The sequence below is a fragment of the Jaculus jaculus genome, chromosome 10 (assembly GCF_020740685.1).
Source record: "Jaculus jaculus isolate mJacJac1 chromosome 10, mJacJac1.mat.Y.cur, whole genome shotgun sequence".
NCBI lineage: Eukaryota > Metazoa > Chordata > Mammalia > Rodentia > Dipodidae > Jaculus > Jaculus jaculus.
Window position 1 is genome coordinate 15,324,076 of NC_059111.1, and position 16,674 is coordinate 15,340,749.

A 16,674-nucleotide genomic window follows, 5' to 3' on the forward strand; every position below is an offset into this window, starting at 1 on the left:
GTGCATCTGGCTTCCATGGTCCTGGGGAATCGAATCGAGGTCCTTTGGCTTTGCAGGCAAACGCCTTAACTGCTAAGCCATCACTCCAACCCTGCTGCGTTTCTTTTTTTAAATTTTATTTTTTGTAACAAGCAATCCAGGTTTTCAGGCCCAGGAGGCTGTCTGGCACACTTGTCAGTAGTCCTGAACAGGAAGGGTGATCTTTTGGATGAATTCTTCATATTTCACCTGGCCGTTTGCTTCGATTCCTGCTTCCTTAAAAAGCTCGTCCACTGCAAGAAAGCACATTAATTCCTCAGTTTGGATTTGCTGAGTTGAGGGGAAGGGGTCCCCCGAGGTCTCCCCTCAGAGTCCGGGAAACCAAAGAACAGTAATGGCCTGTTCCCGACCCCCCGAAACCACTGGTGCAATTTCCAGACTTTCTGCAGAGGGCAGAGTAGAGCAGTCACGGAAGCCATCCTGCTTTCATGTAAGGAAGACATACATGTCTGTGTTTAGAAAAACCTTTTGTCGTGGACATCTTGTCTCATCCATCCCACCCTCAGCCCCACGGGCTTACTCCACAGCTCCAGATTCAATTGTGCTGGCTGGCCTTGGACCTGGCCTGCCCTCGTGTCCGTGACGGCACGCTTCTCCACCCCCTGCCCCCTGCAGGACCCACTGACAAGTGATCGGCTGCCCCTCCCTATAATTCTACCCAAAAAAGTGAGGAGCTGGCAGTGTGGTTCAGTGGTAACGGCACATGCCTTACAAGCAATCTGGCTTCAAGCTCCACCACTCATTTTTTTTGTTTTGTTTTGTTTTTCAAGGTAGGGTCTCACTGTTTCCCAGGCTGACCTGAAATTTCACTCTAATCTCAGGGTGGCCTCAAACTCAGGGTGATCCACCTAATCTGCCTCCCAAGTGCTGGGATTAAAGGCGTGTGCCACCACGCCAGGCTCCTACCACTAATTTTTTTTGGGGGGGGGAGGCTTTCAAAATGGGGACTCACTCTAGCCCAGGCTGACCTAGAATTTGTTATATAGTATCAGGGTAGCCTCAAGCTCAGCTCCGCTACCTCTGCCTCCTGAGCGCTGGCATTAAAGGCATGCGCCACCACGCCAGGCTCCTAGCACTAAGGTTTCTTTTCTTTGTTTTTTGGTTTTTCGAGGTAGGGTCTCGCTCTAGCCCAGGCTGACCTGGAATTCACTATGTAGTCTCAGCGTGGCCTTGAACTCACGGCGATCCTCCTACCTCTGTCTCCTACGAGTGCTGGGATTAAAGGCGTGCACCACCACACCCAGCTAGCACTAAGTTTTTAAAGTGTATTTTAAATTGTTTAATAAATAATCATTTGAGAGAGAATTGGCATATGCTGCTGCACCCAGCAATAAAAATATTTTTAGGAGGAAATGAGTGTGTGTATATATATATATATATATATATATATATATATATATATGTATATATATATATATGTATATGTATATATGTATATATGTGTGTGTGTGTGTGTGTGTGTGTTCTTTTTAGGGCTGGAGAGGTACTTAGTGGTTAAGGTGCTTGCCTGCAAAGCCTGAAGACTCATGTTCTACTCTCCAGATCCCACATAAGCCAGACACACAAGGTGATGCAAGTGCACAAAATGATGCACATGTATGGAGTTGGATTGTAGTGGCTGGAGGCCCTCGCATGTCGATTCTCTCTCATAAAAAAAATAAATAATTTTTTTAATTTTATTTTTATTTTTTTGAGAGCGACAGATGGACAGAGTGAGAAAGAGGCAGAGAGACAGAGAATGGGTGCGCCAGGGCCTCCAGCCACTGCAAACGAACTCCAGACACGTGCGTCCCCTTGTACATCTGGCTAACATGGGTCCTGGGGAATCAAGCCTTGAACTGGGGTCCTTAGGCTTCACAGGCAAGCGCTTAACCTCTAAGCCATCTCTCCAGCCCAAAAAATAAATATTTTTTTTAAAAACAATAAAAATACAAGCTGGAGAGACAGCAGTGAAGGCACTTGCCTATAAAGCCAAAGGACCCAGATTTGATTCCCCAGAACCCATAAGCCAGATGCACAAGGTGGCGCATGCGTCTGGATTTCTTTTGCAGGGGCTGGAGGCATGCCCATTCTCTGCCTCTCTAGGCCTTTCTCTCTCTCAAATAAATAAATAATTTTTAAAAGCCTGATGCATAAATTAATTTAAATATATATATATATATATATATATATTTGAAAGATGAGATTGTTCTTCAGGAGACAGCGGTGAAGATGCATCTGCTTAGTACCATGATATTTTTTGTTTGTTTTGCTTTTCGAAGTAGGGTCTCACTCTGGCCCAGGTGACCTGGAATTCACTATGTAAGCTCAGGGTGGCCTCGAACTCTCAGAGATCCTCCTACCTCTGCCTCCCGAGTGCTGGGTTTAAAGGCGAGTGCCGTTTGATTTTTCAAGGCTGTACACCAGGCTTTTGTGAGGGCAGATAAAAATCTGAGCAGGCTGGCTCAAAGCATACCAGCTCTTACAGGGCCCCAGGGATGTCTGTGATAACCTCATTTCCGGTGAGGAAACACAAGCAGGAAATGCATCCAAGGTTCCCCCACAGAAGGAGCCAGGGGTGGGGGTGGGGGACAGAATTCAAACCTAATTCAAGTCTTGGCCTGAAAACACTGCAAGTATGACATGGTTTGGCTCAAGGATAAGGGTCTGTGGGTACCAAGGTCTTTCCCTGGCCCCCACTGTGGCTGAGCCCAGCCTTGGAATGGAGCCGCCTTGAAGATCAATAATGTGGATTCGGGGCCAGGTTGGGGTAGCACCTATGCCAGTACTGGAGAAAAGGACGTGGCAAGTGGTCCAACATGTACCCAGGACCCTCCCAGAATCCCTGGGCTCCCATTCTGCTCTGAAGCAAGAGGCTATTAAGCAAGGCCCCCCTCAGCTCTGGCCAGGGCGGCTTCTCCAGCCACCCTTGCAAAGGAAGCCCAGAGCTCCCTTCTCGGAAGCACAGTGGCTTCTCACCTTAGAAAGGGCACCAGCAGCCTGGCATGGTGGTGCACTCCTTTAATCCCAGCACTCAGGAGGCAGAGGTAGGAGGATCGCCATGAATTCAAGGCCACCATGAGACTACAGAGTTAATTCCAGGTCAGCCTGGACCAGAGTGAGACCCTACCTCGAAAAAACAAACAAACAAAACGGTACCAGCAGCCACCCCAGAGCCAGCTGTGTGATGCCAGCACTGGCGATGGAGGTGTCCCTCAGACCCTGCGCTCCGCTTTCAGCCCTGATATTCAAGAGCCCCTCACCAGCCAGGTGTGGTGATGCATGCCTTTAATCCCAGAGGTAGGAGGATCGCTGTGAGTTTGAGGCCAGCCTGATACTACATAGTGAATTCCAGGTCTACCTCGGGGAAAAAAAAACAAAACATAAAAAAGAGAGCCCCTCGCTTGGCTCTTTTGGCTTTTCTTCTAAAGGGACACTTGTGCTCCCAGGACGTCTGTGTACTAAATGAAATCACCCCCTCACCCCCAAGCGAGAGCTTAGACATGGTGAGGTCCAAAAGGCGCTCACTGTGCACTTGGACCAGCCACTGCCGCCCCTGGGACCCTAGCTGGGCTGTGGTCAGCCTGCCTGTCCACCCTGGCCCACTTCGGACCCCCAGCGCCAATCTAGACCTCAGCCAGCTTCATCTCTGCTCAGAGGCCACGCAGCACTTGGCCACGTGCACAACCCTGGGTGGTCTGCATGACTCCCCGACCCCTGCCCGCCCCAGCTGGTGGGAGACAGGGCCCAGCTGTTGTTACCTTCCTTGTGGGTGAGCTTCTCCCCCAGTTTCATGAGCTTGGACCGCAGCTCGGAGGCCATGATGTATCCTTTCTTCTCCTTGTCCGCCATCAACATGGCCAGGAGAATTTCTTTCTTTGGGTCCTCTTGTTTGATTTGTGTGTGCATGATGGTCAGAAAAGTGGAGAAATCCAGCTCTCCGTGTTTGTCTGGGAAAACCCAAACTGCACCGTAAGCTGGGGGAAAAAAGCCTCTTTCTTGGGAAAGCCAACAGGCCTCCTGCCTGCCTACTTTTTTAATATTTTATTTTTATTTATTTACTTGAGGGGGAGAAAGAGGCAGGGGGAGATGGAAGTTGAGAGAGAGAGAGAATGGGCACACCAGGGCCTCCAACCACTGCAAACGAACTCCGAACTCCAGAGACATGCTCCACCTTGTACATCTGGCTTACATAGCTCCTGGGGAATCGAACCTGGGTCCTTTGGCTTTGCAAGCAAGTGCATTAACCACTAAGCCATCTCTCCAGTCCCCCCCCCTTTTTTTTCTAGGTAGGGTTTCACTCTAGCCCAAGCTGACCTGGAATTCACTATGTAGTCTCAGGGTAGCCTCGAACTCACAATGATCCTCCTTCCTCTGCCTCCTGAGTGCTGGAGTTAGAGGTGTGTGCCACCACGCCAGGCTCTGCCTGAATTTTACTGTGGCTGGCTCCAGGGCCACCTAGTTCAAAGGTCCGTGATGGTGAGTGTCTTCATAAGGAGTATGTAGCCCCTTTTACTGAGACCCCATCCTGAGCCAGCTGCTCACTCAACCAGACAGGGTTCATTTCATCATCCCTCAGCGCTCTATAACCATGGTTACTATCGCTCCATCTTGCCTGTTGGAGAGCTGGAAGGATGGAGTCAGGCACAAGGCCAGGGGTGAGCTGCTCCATCCCCATGCTCCCCTCCTTACACGGGAGGGAACGGGGCCCTTGTGTCCAGTCCCCTCTTGGCAGCCACCAAGGCACAGCAAGGGTGGATGGGCCTCAAGTCCTGGCTCCCCCCCCCCCTCACTGCTCGCCTGCCTTCCTGCTGCCTGCAGCCTCTCTAGCCACTGAGTATATCCAGAGCCTCAGCCCAACCCCTGGCCTGACCACCACAACTCAGATCCTGTGGCTGCCACTTCCTGTCAAAAGGACACAAAAACCAAGGGAAGCCCCTTCTCCTTCAGAGCTGGAAATGGAGAGCTCAGGTTTCAGACCAGTGCGCTGTGACTGAGAGAGGCCTGTCCCCATAGCATAGGCTCATTCTGCAGTGGAGACACTCATGTGACCTCCATGGAACTTAGCACATGAGAACTTTGGAGACTGGGGGGGGGGGGGGGGGGGTGTCTCTGGCCTCCTGGTCAAGTGTACTTGCTGGGCCATCCCTTTCTCTGGGCTAGGTCCTCTTCTCCTGAGTGTCCAGTCCTCAGTGAAAGCAGATATCCTGGTGTCAGGTGCCACTCCCAGATAATCTTCTTTTCTTATTTTTATTTTTAGAGAGAGAGAAAATTGGCATGCCAGGGCCTCAGCCATTGTAATGGGACTCCAGACACTTGTGCCACCTAGAGGCACGTGTGACCTTGCACTTGCCTCAGCTTTGTGCATCCGGTGAACATGGGATCTGGAGAGTAAAACATGGGTTCTTAGGCTTCACAGGCAGCACCTTAACCACTAAGCATCTCTCCAGCCCTAATTTCCATGTTTAAAAAAATATATTTTATTTTTATTTATTTATTTGAGAGAGAGATATACAGAAATAGGCAGGTATAGAGAGAGAATGGGCATGCCAGGGCCTCCTGCCACTGCAAACTCCAGATGCATGCGCTCCCTTGTGCACCTGGCTTACATGGGTCCTGGGGTGTCAAGCCTGGGTCCTTTGGCTTTGCAGGCAAGTACCTTAACCACTAAGCCATCTCCCCAGCCCTAGTTTGCATTCTTAAAAACAAAGAAGCTGGCTGAAGGGATAGCTCAGTTGGTAAAGTGCTTGTCTTGCAAGCATAAAGACCTATGTTCAAAAACCAAAAAAAAAAAAAAAAAAAAAGAAAGAAAGGAGGCCTCTCAATCTTATATTTCAGGTGTAATTCTTGCTGTATCTTAAAATTTGAGTAAGGGTTATATGCATTTAACTATACCTAGCTTTCCTCATCCATACTGACATTCTCACTACAGGGGTCTTGACAAAAAGGTAAACACTTACTATTTAAACATTTTACTTATAAGCAAAGAGCCTGAAATACCCTACAGTTTTACATCTAATATAGGCTTTAATTTACTTGAGTTGTCAAGATTAATTATGAAACTGAAGTTTGGTACCTCATCTTTATCAAGTTTTTCTCTTGTAGCAGTTGGGTTTAATGTTATTAAAAAGAAATAAGGAGGGCTGGAGAGATGGCTTAGCGGTTAAGCGCTTGCCTGTGAAGCCTAAGGACCCCGGTTCGAGGCTCGGTTCCCCAGGTCCCACGTTAGCCAGATGCACAAGGGGGCGCACACGTCTGGAGTTCGTTTGCAGAGGCTGGAAGCCCTGGCGTGCCCATTCTCTCTCTCTTCCTCTATCTGTCTTTCTCTCTGTGTCTGTCGCTCTCAAATAAATAAATAAAAATTAAAAAAGAAAAAAGAAATAAGGAGCTGGGCGTGGTGGCGCATACCTTTAATCCCAGCACTCAGGAGGCAAAGATAGGAGGATCACTATGAGTTTGAGGCCACCCTGAGACTCCATAGTGAATTCCAGGTCAGTCTGAGCTAGAGTGAAATCCTACCTCAAAAAACCAAAAGAAAAAGAAAGAAAGAAATAAAAGGAAATAAGGGTACTGGAGAGATGGCTTAGCAATTAAGATGCTTGCCTGAGAAACCAAATGACCCATGTTTAACTCTCTGGAGCCTACGTAAGCCAGACGCACAAAAGTGAGGCAAGTGCAAGTTCACACATGCCCACTAGTTGGCGCAAGTTGATTGCATTGGTTGAGGCCCTGGTGCGCCATTTCTCTTTCTCTCTCTCCCTCTCTCTCACTTGAAAATAATTTGAAAGAAAGAAAGAAAGAAAGAAAGAAAGAAAGAAAGAAAGAAAGAAAGAAAGAAAGAAAGAAAGAAAGAAAGAAAGAAAGAAAGAAAGAAAGAAGGGCTGAAGAGATGGCTTAGCAATTAAGGTACTTGCCTGCGAAGCCTAAGAATGTATGCTTGAATCTCCAGGCTCCACGTAGCCACACAGTGACATAAGCATGCAATGTTGCATGTGCACACAAGGGGGCACCCATCTGGAGTTCATTCATAGTGGCTGAAAGGCCCAGCACGCCTTTAATCCCAGCACTCGGGAGGCAGAAGTAGGAGGATCGCCATGAGTTTCAAGGCCACCCTGAGACTCCATAGTGAATTCCAGGTCAGCCTGGGCTAGAGCGAGACCCCTCCCTCCATCCTGGTGACACTCGCTACCCCCAGCCCCTTGGTCTTCGTTTCCCACCTCCACTGTTCTGCTCCCACCGCAGGGCCCTCCCCAAGCCCGCCTGCCCCGCTCACCTACGCCGTGCGTCTTCAGATGCCGTTGCACCTCCCCTGGTGTCGGGCTGGCCCCCAGGCACCTCATGGACACTAGGAGATCTGTGGCCTTTATCTTCCCCCTCTGCTGCTTGTCGTACAGGGAGAAGCATTCCTTGTACTCTGCACAGGGCCATGATGGGAGAACCAGTGGCATCCGTCACTCCCCACCCGTCCCTGTCCTCCTTCCCTCTCATTTCCTACTCCCTCCAATGATGGAGGCGAACCTGGGACCCTGTGCATGCTGTGTGAGCACCCTAACACTGAGCTTCCTTTATTCCACCCTCACCCCCAGGTTGCTCAAGTACAAAATATAAAAAAATATAAAATATAACAATATAAACCTATCCAACAGAGGGACCGGAGAGAGGGCTTGCTGGTTAAGGCACTTGCCTGCAAAGCCAAATGACCTGGGTTTGATTCTCCAGTGTCCACATAAAGCCAGAGCCCAAGGCAACACACATGTCTGGAGTTCGTTTGCAGTGACTGGAGGCCCTGGTGTGCCCATTCTCTCTCTCTCTGCCTCATGCTCTCTCTCAAAAATAAGTAAGTTAATTAACTAATTAAAAATTTAAAAAGTACCATTCTGAACTAAAGGAATGGAAGGACTACTTACAATGCAGTCTTCCAGACACAGTGGCCTGGATATGCATGGCCTTAAAGTGCCTGACACTGCCTACACAGACCCTCATAATAGGAGGAAAAGATGATGACATCAAAATGAAACAGAGCTGGGCATGGTGCCACATGCCTTTGATCCCAGCACTCAGGAGGCAGAGATTGGAGGATTGCTGTGAATTCAAGGCCAGCCTGAGACTACATAGGGAATTCCAGGTCAGCCTGGGCTAGAGTGAGACCATACCTAGATACCTAGAAAAACAAACAAACAAAAGTAAAAATAAAAAAGTACCACCTGGGGGCTGAGGAGATGGCTCAGTGGCTAAAGGTACTTGCTTGCTTGCAAAACCTGTTGGCCCTGGTTCGATTGGTTTGATTCCCAGTACCCATGTAAAGCCAGAAGCATTGTGGTGGGCACATGTGTCTGGAGCTCAATCAAAGTGGCAGGAAGCCCTGGTGTGCCCATGCAAAGTAGAGTCTCAAGTACCTTAATTGCTAAGCCATCTCTTCAGCCCTTCTTTCTTTCTTTCTTTTTTTAAAATTATTTTCAAGTGAGAGAGAGGGAGAGAGAGAAAGAGAGAAATGGCGCACCAGGGCCTCAACCAATGCAATCAACTTGCGCCAACTAGTGGGCATGTGTGAACTTGCACTTGCCTCACTTTTGTGCGTCTGGCTTACGTAGGCTCCAGAGAGTTAAACATGGGTCATTTGGTTTCTCAGGCAAGCATCTTAATTGCTAAGCCATCTCTCCAGTACCCTTATTTCCTTTTATTTCTTTCTTTCTTTTTCTTTTGGTTTTTTTGAGGTAGGATTTCACTCTAGCTCAGGCTGACCTGGAATTCACTATGGAGTCTCAGGGTGGCATCAAACTCATGGCGATCCTCCCACCTCTGCCTCCCGAGTGCTGTGATCAAAGGCGTGCGCCACCACGCCCTGCAGCTTCATTTTTTTAACCTGGGTTTCCTTTCCACTTTTTCAAGATTTATTCACGTTTACTTCCTTTTACCTACATACATTACATACTAGGACCCACATTTAAGAAGAGAACATGTGGTTTTTGTTTTTCTGAATTTGGGTCACCTCGCTTAATATAATCCTTTCCAGATCCATCCACTTTCCTGCAAATTTCATTTCATCTTTCTTTATAGCTGAGTAAAAAACTCCACGGTGTGTCTGCACCACATTTTCCTCATCCAGTGGTCAGCGGATGACCATCTAGGTTGATTCCATTTCCTAGCTATTGTGAACGGGGCAGCAGTAAACATGGACGGGCTGGATCTCTGGGCTGGTCTTATACTGTAAAGGCCTCAGGGGAACGTGCTGGGCAGCGCGCCCAGGGCCTGAGCAGAACTTGCTGGCGCTTTCCCTTCAGCCCTTCCACCCCAGCCCACCCGCCAGACCCCCTAGAGGTAGAGCTGGGGAAAGCCCCCAGTTCTGCGGATGGAGATTCTGACTGCTGGGGGTGAGCTGTCCTCCGGGATCTCCTCTCCTCTGACCCCATCTGTTTTCCGGAGAAGGGGACGCAGGCGTGTGGGAGGGGTGGGCGCCAGTCGATGGCTCTCCAGAGAGACACTGCATCCTCCCCTCCCCACCAGCCCTGCGCTAGTGACGGGTGGCATAGGGCAGGGCTCAAACAGGTCTGTCCGGGAACAAAGTGACAGATGTTCTACCACCTCCCAATCCCAACACATAGGCCTTTTCAAACGTGCAAAGCCAGATCCGAGCTTGGGATTCCGGCGCTAGAACAAGAAAAGGAGACCCCGTGGAGCACAGCCGAGGCTCTCCCCCTTCGCGCCTCTCCATCCTCCCAGCCCAGCCACCTAACACACTGTCTGTCTACTGTTCTCCTCCCTTGATGATGTCCCAGGAGAGAGCTTTGTCTACTGGGTTCAAGGCTGTATCTCTAATGCCTGGAGCAGAGCTGACAGGTTTTGAGAAAGGACTTTTGATTTGCTGAATGAACGAAGGAATTGAGTCAAATGAATTGGATTAGAAATCCCCTCTAGGCCTTCCCTTGGGAAATGGAAATGCCCCAAACAAGAAAGAGACCTTCCTTCTCATGGTGTGATGGGGAAAGGTTAGTAACAGATGCTAATGTATTCGTACACGTGTTCTGTGCGCTTTATAAAGGATGGGTAGCACACAATTCACATTGAATAAAATATCCAGTACTCTATTATAAATTCCATCTAGCCAGTTGATGGGCAGAAGTGAGTTTTGTCAGCTCTTTTACTCTCAGTGAACCTACCCCCTCCACTCAACAAAGGAATGTCAAGCTTTCTCCAATGAATTGGAATAATATTGCCATTAAATCTGGCATGTGACTCACTGTTAGATTGTTTCTCACCCTGGTACAAATTATATTCATTAAACTGAAACTTATTTCAAGTCTTTGGATCACAACAGGGTAGTTGTCTTAGCTTTCCACTGGGACTGGACATGGTTTGAGTCTACTTTATTTAACAATGGCTGGCTTTTTAAATTTTATTTATTTATTTGACAGACAGAAAGAGGCAGTATGTGTATGAGACAGAGACAGAGAGAGAGAGAGAGAGAGAGAGAAGAGGGACAGAATGGGTGCGCCAGGGCCTCCAGCCACTACAAACGAACCTTGTGCATCTGGCTAATGTGGGTTCTGGAGAATTGAACTGGGATCCTTTGGCTTTGCAGGCAAACGCCTTAACCTCTAAGCCATCTCTCCAGCCACAATGGCTGTCTTTAAAAAATATTTTAGGGGGGCTGGAGAGATGGCTTAGCGGTTAAGCGCTTGCCTGTGAAGCCTAAGGACCCCGGTTCGAGGCTCGGTTCCCCAGGTCCCACGTTAGCCAGATGCACAAGGGGGCGCATGCGTCTGGAGTTTGTTTGCAGAGGCTGGAAGCCCTGGCGCGCCCATTCTCTCTCTCTCCCTCTATCTGTCTTTCTCTCTGTGTCTGTCGCTCTCAAATAAATAAATAATTTAAGGGCTGGAGAGATGGCTTAGCGGTTAAGCGCTTGCCTGTGAAGCCTAAGGACCCCGGTTCAAGGCTCGGTTCCCCAGGGACCACGTTAGCCAGATGCACAAGGGGGCGCACGCATCTGGAGTTCGTTTGCAGAGGCTGGAAGCCCTGGCGCGCCCATTCTCTCTCTCTCCCTCTATCTGTCTTTCTCCCTGTGTCTGTCGCTCTCAAATAAATAAATAAAATATGAACAAAAAAATATTTAAAAAAAAATTATTTTAGAGCCAGGCATGGTGGTGCACGCCTTTAATCCCAGCACCCGGGAGGCAGAGGTAGGAGGACCACCATGAGTTCAAGGCCACCCTGAGACTACATAGTGAACTCCAGGTCAGCCTGAGCTAGAGTGAGACTCTACCTTGAACCCTCCCCCCAGCCAAAAAAATTATTTATTTATTTTAATAAAGAGAGAGAAATAAAAAAAGAGAGAGAGAATGGCAGGTGGGGAGAATGGGTGTGCCAGGGCCTCTAGCCACTGCATATGAACGCTAGATGCATGTACCACTTTGCGCATCTGGCTTATATAGGTACTGGGGACTTGAACTTTGGGTCCTCAGGCTTTGTGGGCAAGCACCTTTAACCGCTAAGCCATCTCTCTTTTTCACAGAGGGCCAAACTGAGGTTCAGGGCTCAGTGACACCTTGCTTTGTTGCTCTTCTCACCGTCCTGGTCCAGGCTTTCCTTCACTAAACATCCTTGGCCACTTCCTTGGTGTCAGACAATGTACTACAAAGAGAAATTACCTTCTTCCCCTCTGAGGGCTTCGGAGGCCCCACATATCCAGGCATGGTGGGGAGGCTACTGACCGAGCGCTGGCCTCCAGCCCTGAGCCGACCATTTGATGTCACCTTTACATCCTGGTTGGGTCCAGGGCTTTAGAGTTCCCTGGCCTGGCCCCCTCTGGCCCCATGGCCCTGGTTCAGTGAGTAGGCAGTCAAGGGATCTAGGGGGAGCCTATGCCCTCCCCACCCCCTACCAGACCCAGCTCTAGGCTGTGGGTACGCTGGAGTTCAGAAACCACTTCCGGGGCCTGCGGGAGGCTGTGCTTGGACCCAGGCTGTTTGGGCCAGGGTGCCTACAGCTTCACGTTGCTGAAAAGGCATCACTTTAGCAGCGACTTGGAGGAGGGGAAACCATCAGATCTGTGGCTGTCTGCTGGCGGGGCAGGTTGAGGGGCACAGCTCGGGAAACAGCTGGTTAGGCTCCAACGGCTCCCAGCTGGGCTCTGGTTTCTGCCAAGTGCTCTGTCACCAGGCCCTTGGCCGGGACACTGGGCTGAGCTCTGTCGTAACCCAGTTCTCTCTCTCTCTCTCTCTCTCTCTCTCTCTTTTGTGCTGGGGAAGTGGAACTCTGCTCTGCCAAAAGGGAAGAGCCCAGAGAAGTAAGTGCTCACACTGAACTAGACAGGGGGGTGGGGGGGACCCCAGCTGGACCCCAGAGATGTACCCTGCCCAAGGGAACCACCCTGGGGCTCTGCTTCCCGTCTCCGCTGACTACACAGCCCCCATTCTCAGCCCTGGTGTTAATGGTGTCTCTCCAACCTTAACCCGCCTCCCACCCACACCCCACGCTCAGGCCCCAGGAGCTCTAGCTAGCTCTCTTCTATGACCCAGTTTGAAAACCACGGGGACACACAAAGAAGCCATCCCACCTTCTCAGAGCCACTGGCTCTGCAGCAGCTGGCCCCAAGCCCGCGGGTGGGCCACCCTTGCTTCCTTCCCGCCAACAAAAGTGAGGCACAGCAAATTGCCTAATGAGACCCACATTTTGTGTGGAGTTCCTAATTAAAGAGCAAATCCAACCTACCATTAATTTGGTCTTGGGAAAGGAACTTGGCCTGCAGCAAGAAAGAGAGAGAACAATCAGGGGGGGTTCCTTAGGGGGCCTTCCCACCCACCGCAGGTAACAGGCCCTCACTCACCATGGCGGGGTGGGTGCTCAATTCTTTCAGGACTGTGTTTGGTTCTCTGGCTTCGAGTTGAAAGTCCGTGAGGCTGGGTGGAGGCCCTGGTAATAAATCCTCGGCTGCCATGGAGACCGGGCCCCATGCCACCGGGGTCAGATTCCAGCCTCCCGTGTACTGTGGATGCCCGCTAGGCTGGCAGGTTGATTCTGAGGAATGTGCTCCAGGAGGACTCTCTCTCTCTCTCAGGACACAGGTCCCTTACTTCTGGTGGCTGATGCTCCATAGCAACTGGACAAATGCCAATGTCCCTTCCTGGGAGCCCAGATGCCAAGAAGAGCCCAGTGAAGAACAGAAAGGGGGCGCAGGGCTGGAGAGATAGCTCAGCAGGGAAGGCACTTGCCTGCAAAGTCTAACAACCTGGGCTCAATTCCCTAGTACCCACATAAGCCAGATGCACAAGGTGGTGCATGCATCTGGCGTTCCTTTGTAGTGGCAAGAGGCCCTGGTGCATCCATTCTCTTTCTCTCTCTCTCAAATAAATAAGATATTTTTAAAAAAATAAAAAAGGAAGGGAGGGAGGAGTCAGAGGTAAGGCTGACTGCCTATGCCCAAGCCTGCCTTTGGGGTCCTTTTCTCTTTCCAGAGGCTAAGCTGGGACCCTGCAAAAATCTTTGCTGGAGGGCTGGAGAGATGGTTTAGCAGTTAAAGCATATTTGCCTGCAAAGCCAAAAGACCCTGGTTCAACACTCCCGGACCCACGTAAGCCAGATGCACAAGGGGGTGCATGTGTCTGGAGCTTGTCTGCAGTGGCTGGATGCCCTGGCACACCTATTCTCTCTCTCAAATAAATAAATAAAATATGTTTAAAAATAAAAACCTTTGCCAGAGTGGGATATTGCACAAACTATCTCACTGAAGGTTTGTCACCCACCGTCACAGGAAGAATGGAGGCTGTCCAAGCTGGGCCCTGCTCGGCTGTCTCCTTCACAGCACTGGGGTACACGGTTCAGGAGGAGCACCCCAGCCTGGAGTTCAAGTTCTTCATCTCCCGTATCCAGTCATTTGACCTCTTTCTTCACTGTGTTACGGGCTGCTGGGCAAATCCAACAGCCAGCAGCCCATAGCTGGTTGTCTCTCCTGATGTGTGTGTGTGTGTGTGTTGGCAGAAAGGTCTGGGGCAGTATTGGGTGCCATGGCTGGGTTTCCAAGCACTGTGGCCAGCGGCGGAGGCCTTGGACTGAGAGGCCTTTGGTGACCTTCCCTGGGCCTGGCCGGAAGGAAGCCCACCATTTCTTCCCCTCCTCTCCCTTCCCGACCTTGTCCTGTAGAAAACTGCTGACTCCCAAATGCCTCAACATTCCGCAGATCCTCTCTCCTCAGAGATCAGGGCAGGGTGGGTGGCTCCCCAGAACTGCTGCTGGGCCCTGGCATGACCCAGTCGTCAGGGGATCCCCTATCCTTTGCCCAGTGCTAGTGGGTGGCCCCCTTGTCAGCCGTCACACATGGGCACGCAGGCTGCGCCTGACACAGTGGACCAGCATGAGCACCCGCTCCTGAGAAGGGGCCTCCCCTTAATTTGTATAAGGGCACCGTGGGCCCATGGGACCTGTCTCCTATCCTGACTACCTCTGTGTGGGAAGTTCTCGCCTGTCCCCAGCACGTGGTCTCCTGAATCACTTCTTTGCACCTGCTTCTAGTCCCAGAGGACCCTGCTCCAGGGCCTGACTCTGCCTGTCGCACCCAGGAGGAAAAGCCAAAGGCGGCTGCTGGGTTAGTGCGGAAGGCTGCGGCCGCGCTCTGCACTTGGGAGGCAGAGGTAGGAGGATCGCTGTGACTTCGAGGCCACCGTGAGACTATATAAATGAATTCCAGGTCAGCCTAGGGAAGAGAGAGAGACCCTACCTCAAAAATAAGTAAGAAAGAGAGAGAAAGGAAGGAAGGAAAAAAGAAAGGACGGACGGATGGAAGATTTTCTGGGACGAGCTCTAAGCACCTGACCACAACCTTGCCATACACACTTCCACCCTCCCTAGGAATGCAGGCAGCAGTGGGCCCTGCTTTAACCACTGCCCTGTGCCCTGTTCCTGAGCCAAGCTCCCCCTGTGACCGTGTGCAGATGGCTGATGTGGCAGCGGCTCAGGACCCTCTGTGGTCTGGGCCGTGACATATGCCTGCTGAGTGAAGGGTGAAGGGCAGGAAGTGGCGTGGTGGCGCACACCTTTGATCCCAGCACTCGGGAGGCAGAGGTAGGATTGCTGTGAGTTTGAGGCCACCCTGAGACTCCATAGTCAATTCCAGGTCAGCCTGGGGAAGAGAGCGAGACCCTACCTTGGAAAAAAAAAAAAAGTGGCCCTTATGAGGCTCCCACTAAAGATGAGGTCCTGGGCCGGGCATAGTGGTGCACGCCTTTAATCCCAGCACTTGAGAGGCAGAGGTAGGAGGATTGCTATGAGTTCAAGGCCACCCTGAGACTACCTAGTGAATTCCAGGTCAGCCTGGGCTAGAGTGAGACCCTACCTTGAAAAACAGAAACAAACAAACACCAATAAAGATGAGGTCCTGGGCTGGAGGGATGGCTTAGCGGTTAAGGCTAAGGCGTTTGCCTGCAAAGACAAAGGACCCAAGTTGGATTCCCCAGGACCCACGTTAGCCAGATGCACAAGGGGGCGCACGCGTCTGGAGCTCGTTTGCAGTCGCTGGAGGCCCTGGCGCGCCCATTCTCTCTCTGTGTCAAATAAATTAAAAAAAAAATTTTAAAAACAAAAGGTGAGGTTCTGGTCTACAGCCTCAGCTTCTCCAGGGCACTTGGAGGGAACAAGGGCATTCTGACAACCTGGACTCGTCTTGGAGTCGGGCCCAGGAAGGGACACTGGTACTTGTTCAGTTGCTGCAGCACATCAGCCACCAGAGGTATGGGAAGGAGGCTTTCTCCTCGTATGTTGCTGTCTGAATTTCCCTCCTTGGATTAGACATCAGCATACAAGGGGAGGTCACGCCACCCCCACCGAAAAACAAAACAAAACAAAACAAAAAACCCACCAGGGATTGCCAAATTGCAAAAGACATTGGAAGGGGCAGAGATGGAGCGCCCCCTACTGACTGAAAGGATAAAGGTCATATTTTCATCTACCACGTTTGTGGCACAAGCAGCCTTCGCCAAAGCTCATGGGCTGATCCCGCGTGGCACCAAAGAATGCTAGGATCTCACAGCGCCCACTAGGTGTAGAGATGTTCTTGTCCCTTCGAGTTCCCAGGGGAAGTTCAGGTTGCAGTCTAGGACCACATTTTGTGTAGCCAGGGCTCGGAATGGCGGTCCCCAAATTGGAGCCCGTATTGGAAACACCTGCAGGACCCCTCGGCATTTTCTGAGTCATTAGCTGTCCTCTGCATTCTGCCTCCCGAGAACCAGTCTTGTAGAAGCTAGTGGTTTCTAGGCCTGGGAGGCCAGGCTGTCCTCAAGACAGCTGAGAGAGGGCTGGAGAGATGGCTTAGCGGTTAAGCACTTGCCTATGAAGCCTAAGAACCTTGATTCGAGGCTCTATTCCCCAGTACCCACGTAAGCCAGATGCACAAGGTGGCACACGCATCTGGAGTTTGTTTGCAGTGGCTGGAGGCCCTGATGCGCCCATTCTCTCTCTGTCACTCTCAAATAAAAAGGAAAAAAAAAGATTCTTCTTTAAAAGAAAAGGCAATTGAGGGAGACAGCCATGGCCCACTGCTGTCCATGACTCCTAGAACTTGCTTTTTTTTCTTTCTTTTCAAAAAAATTTTTATTAACAACTTCCATGATCATAAAAAATATCCCATGGTGCTATTTTTAATTAATTTTCTTTTGTTTTGTTTTGTCG

At 50.4% G+C, this 16,674-nt stretch overlaps 2 protein-coding genes across 5 annotated transcripts in view; both read right to left on the reverse strand.

Moving 5' to 3' along the window:
• Calml4 (calmodulin like 4) lies at window positions 1-13,874 on the reverse strand. 4 transcript variants are annotated; one of them, XM_045160696.1, is made up of 6 exons: window positions 13,758-13,874; window positions 12,842-12,927; window positions 12,727-12,757; window positions 7,292-7,432; window positions 3,780-3,968; window positions 1-272 (listed from the first exon to the last, which is right to left on the reverse strand). In XM_045160696.1, exons 2-6 carry the CDS (start codon window positions 12,842-12,844, stop codon window positions 175-177), a joined length of 462 nt encoding a protein of 153 aa, XP_045016631.1. In that variant the 5' UTR covers window positions 12,845-12,927; window positions 13,758-13,874; the 3' UTR covers window positions 1-174. The 4 variants fall into 4 exon arrangements, with proteins under 4 accessions (XP_045016631.1, XP_004662521.1, XP_045016630.1 ...); XM_004662464.2 differs by lacking the exon at window positions 13,758-13,874 and having other exon boundaries at window positions 12,842-13,052; XM_045160695.1 differs by lacking the exons at window positions 3,780-3,968; window positions 13,758-13,874 and having other exon boundaries at window positions 12,842-13,075.
• Window positions 12,225-16,674, reverse strand: part of Cln6 (CLN6 transmembrane ER protein) — a 19,435-nt gene continuing 14,985 nt past the window's right edge. Inside the window, exon 8 of the transcript XR_006639332.1 lies at window positions 12,225-12,250. The gene's annotated coding sequence lies outside the window, so the exon portion shown is untranslated. The remainder of the gene's footprint in view (window positions 12,251-16,674) is intronic.

What these genes read in the sequence shown, in the direction of transcription:
- Calml4 (XM_004662464.2), bottom strand. Translation starts at nt 12,952, where the DNA reads ATGGCAGCCGAGGATTTATTACCAGGGCCTCCACCCAGCCTCACGGAC. An exon ending in TTCCCAAGACCAAATTAATG is followed by an intron (nt 7,433 to 12,726) that starts GTAGGTTGGATT and finishes GGCCCTGTGCAG; the next exon opens with AGTACAAGGAATGCTTCTCC. An exon ending in GAAGCTCACCCACAAGGAAG is followed by an intron (nt 273 to 3,779) that starts GTAACAACAGCT and finishes GCTTTCTTGCAG; the next exon opens with TGGACGAGCTTTTTAAGGAA.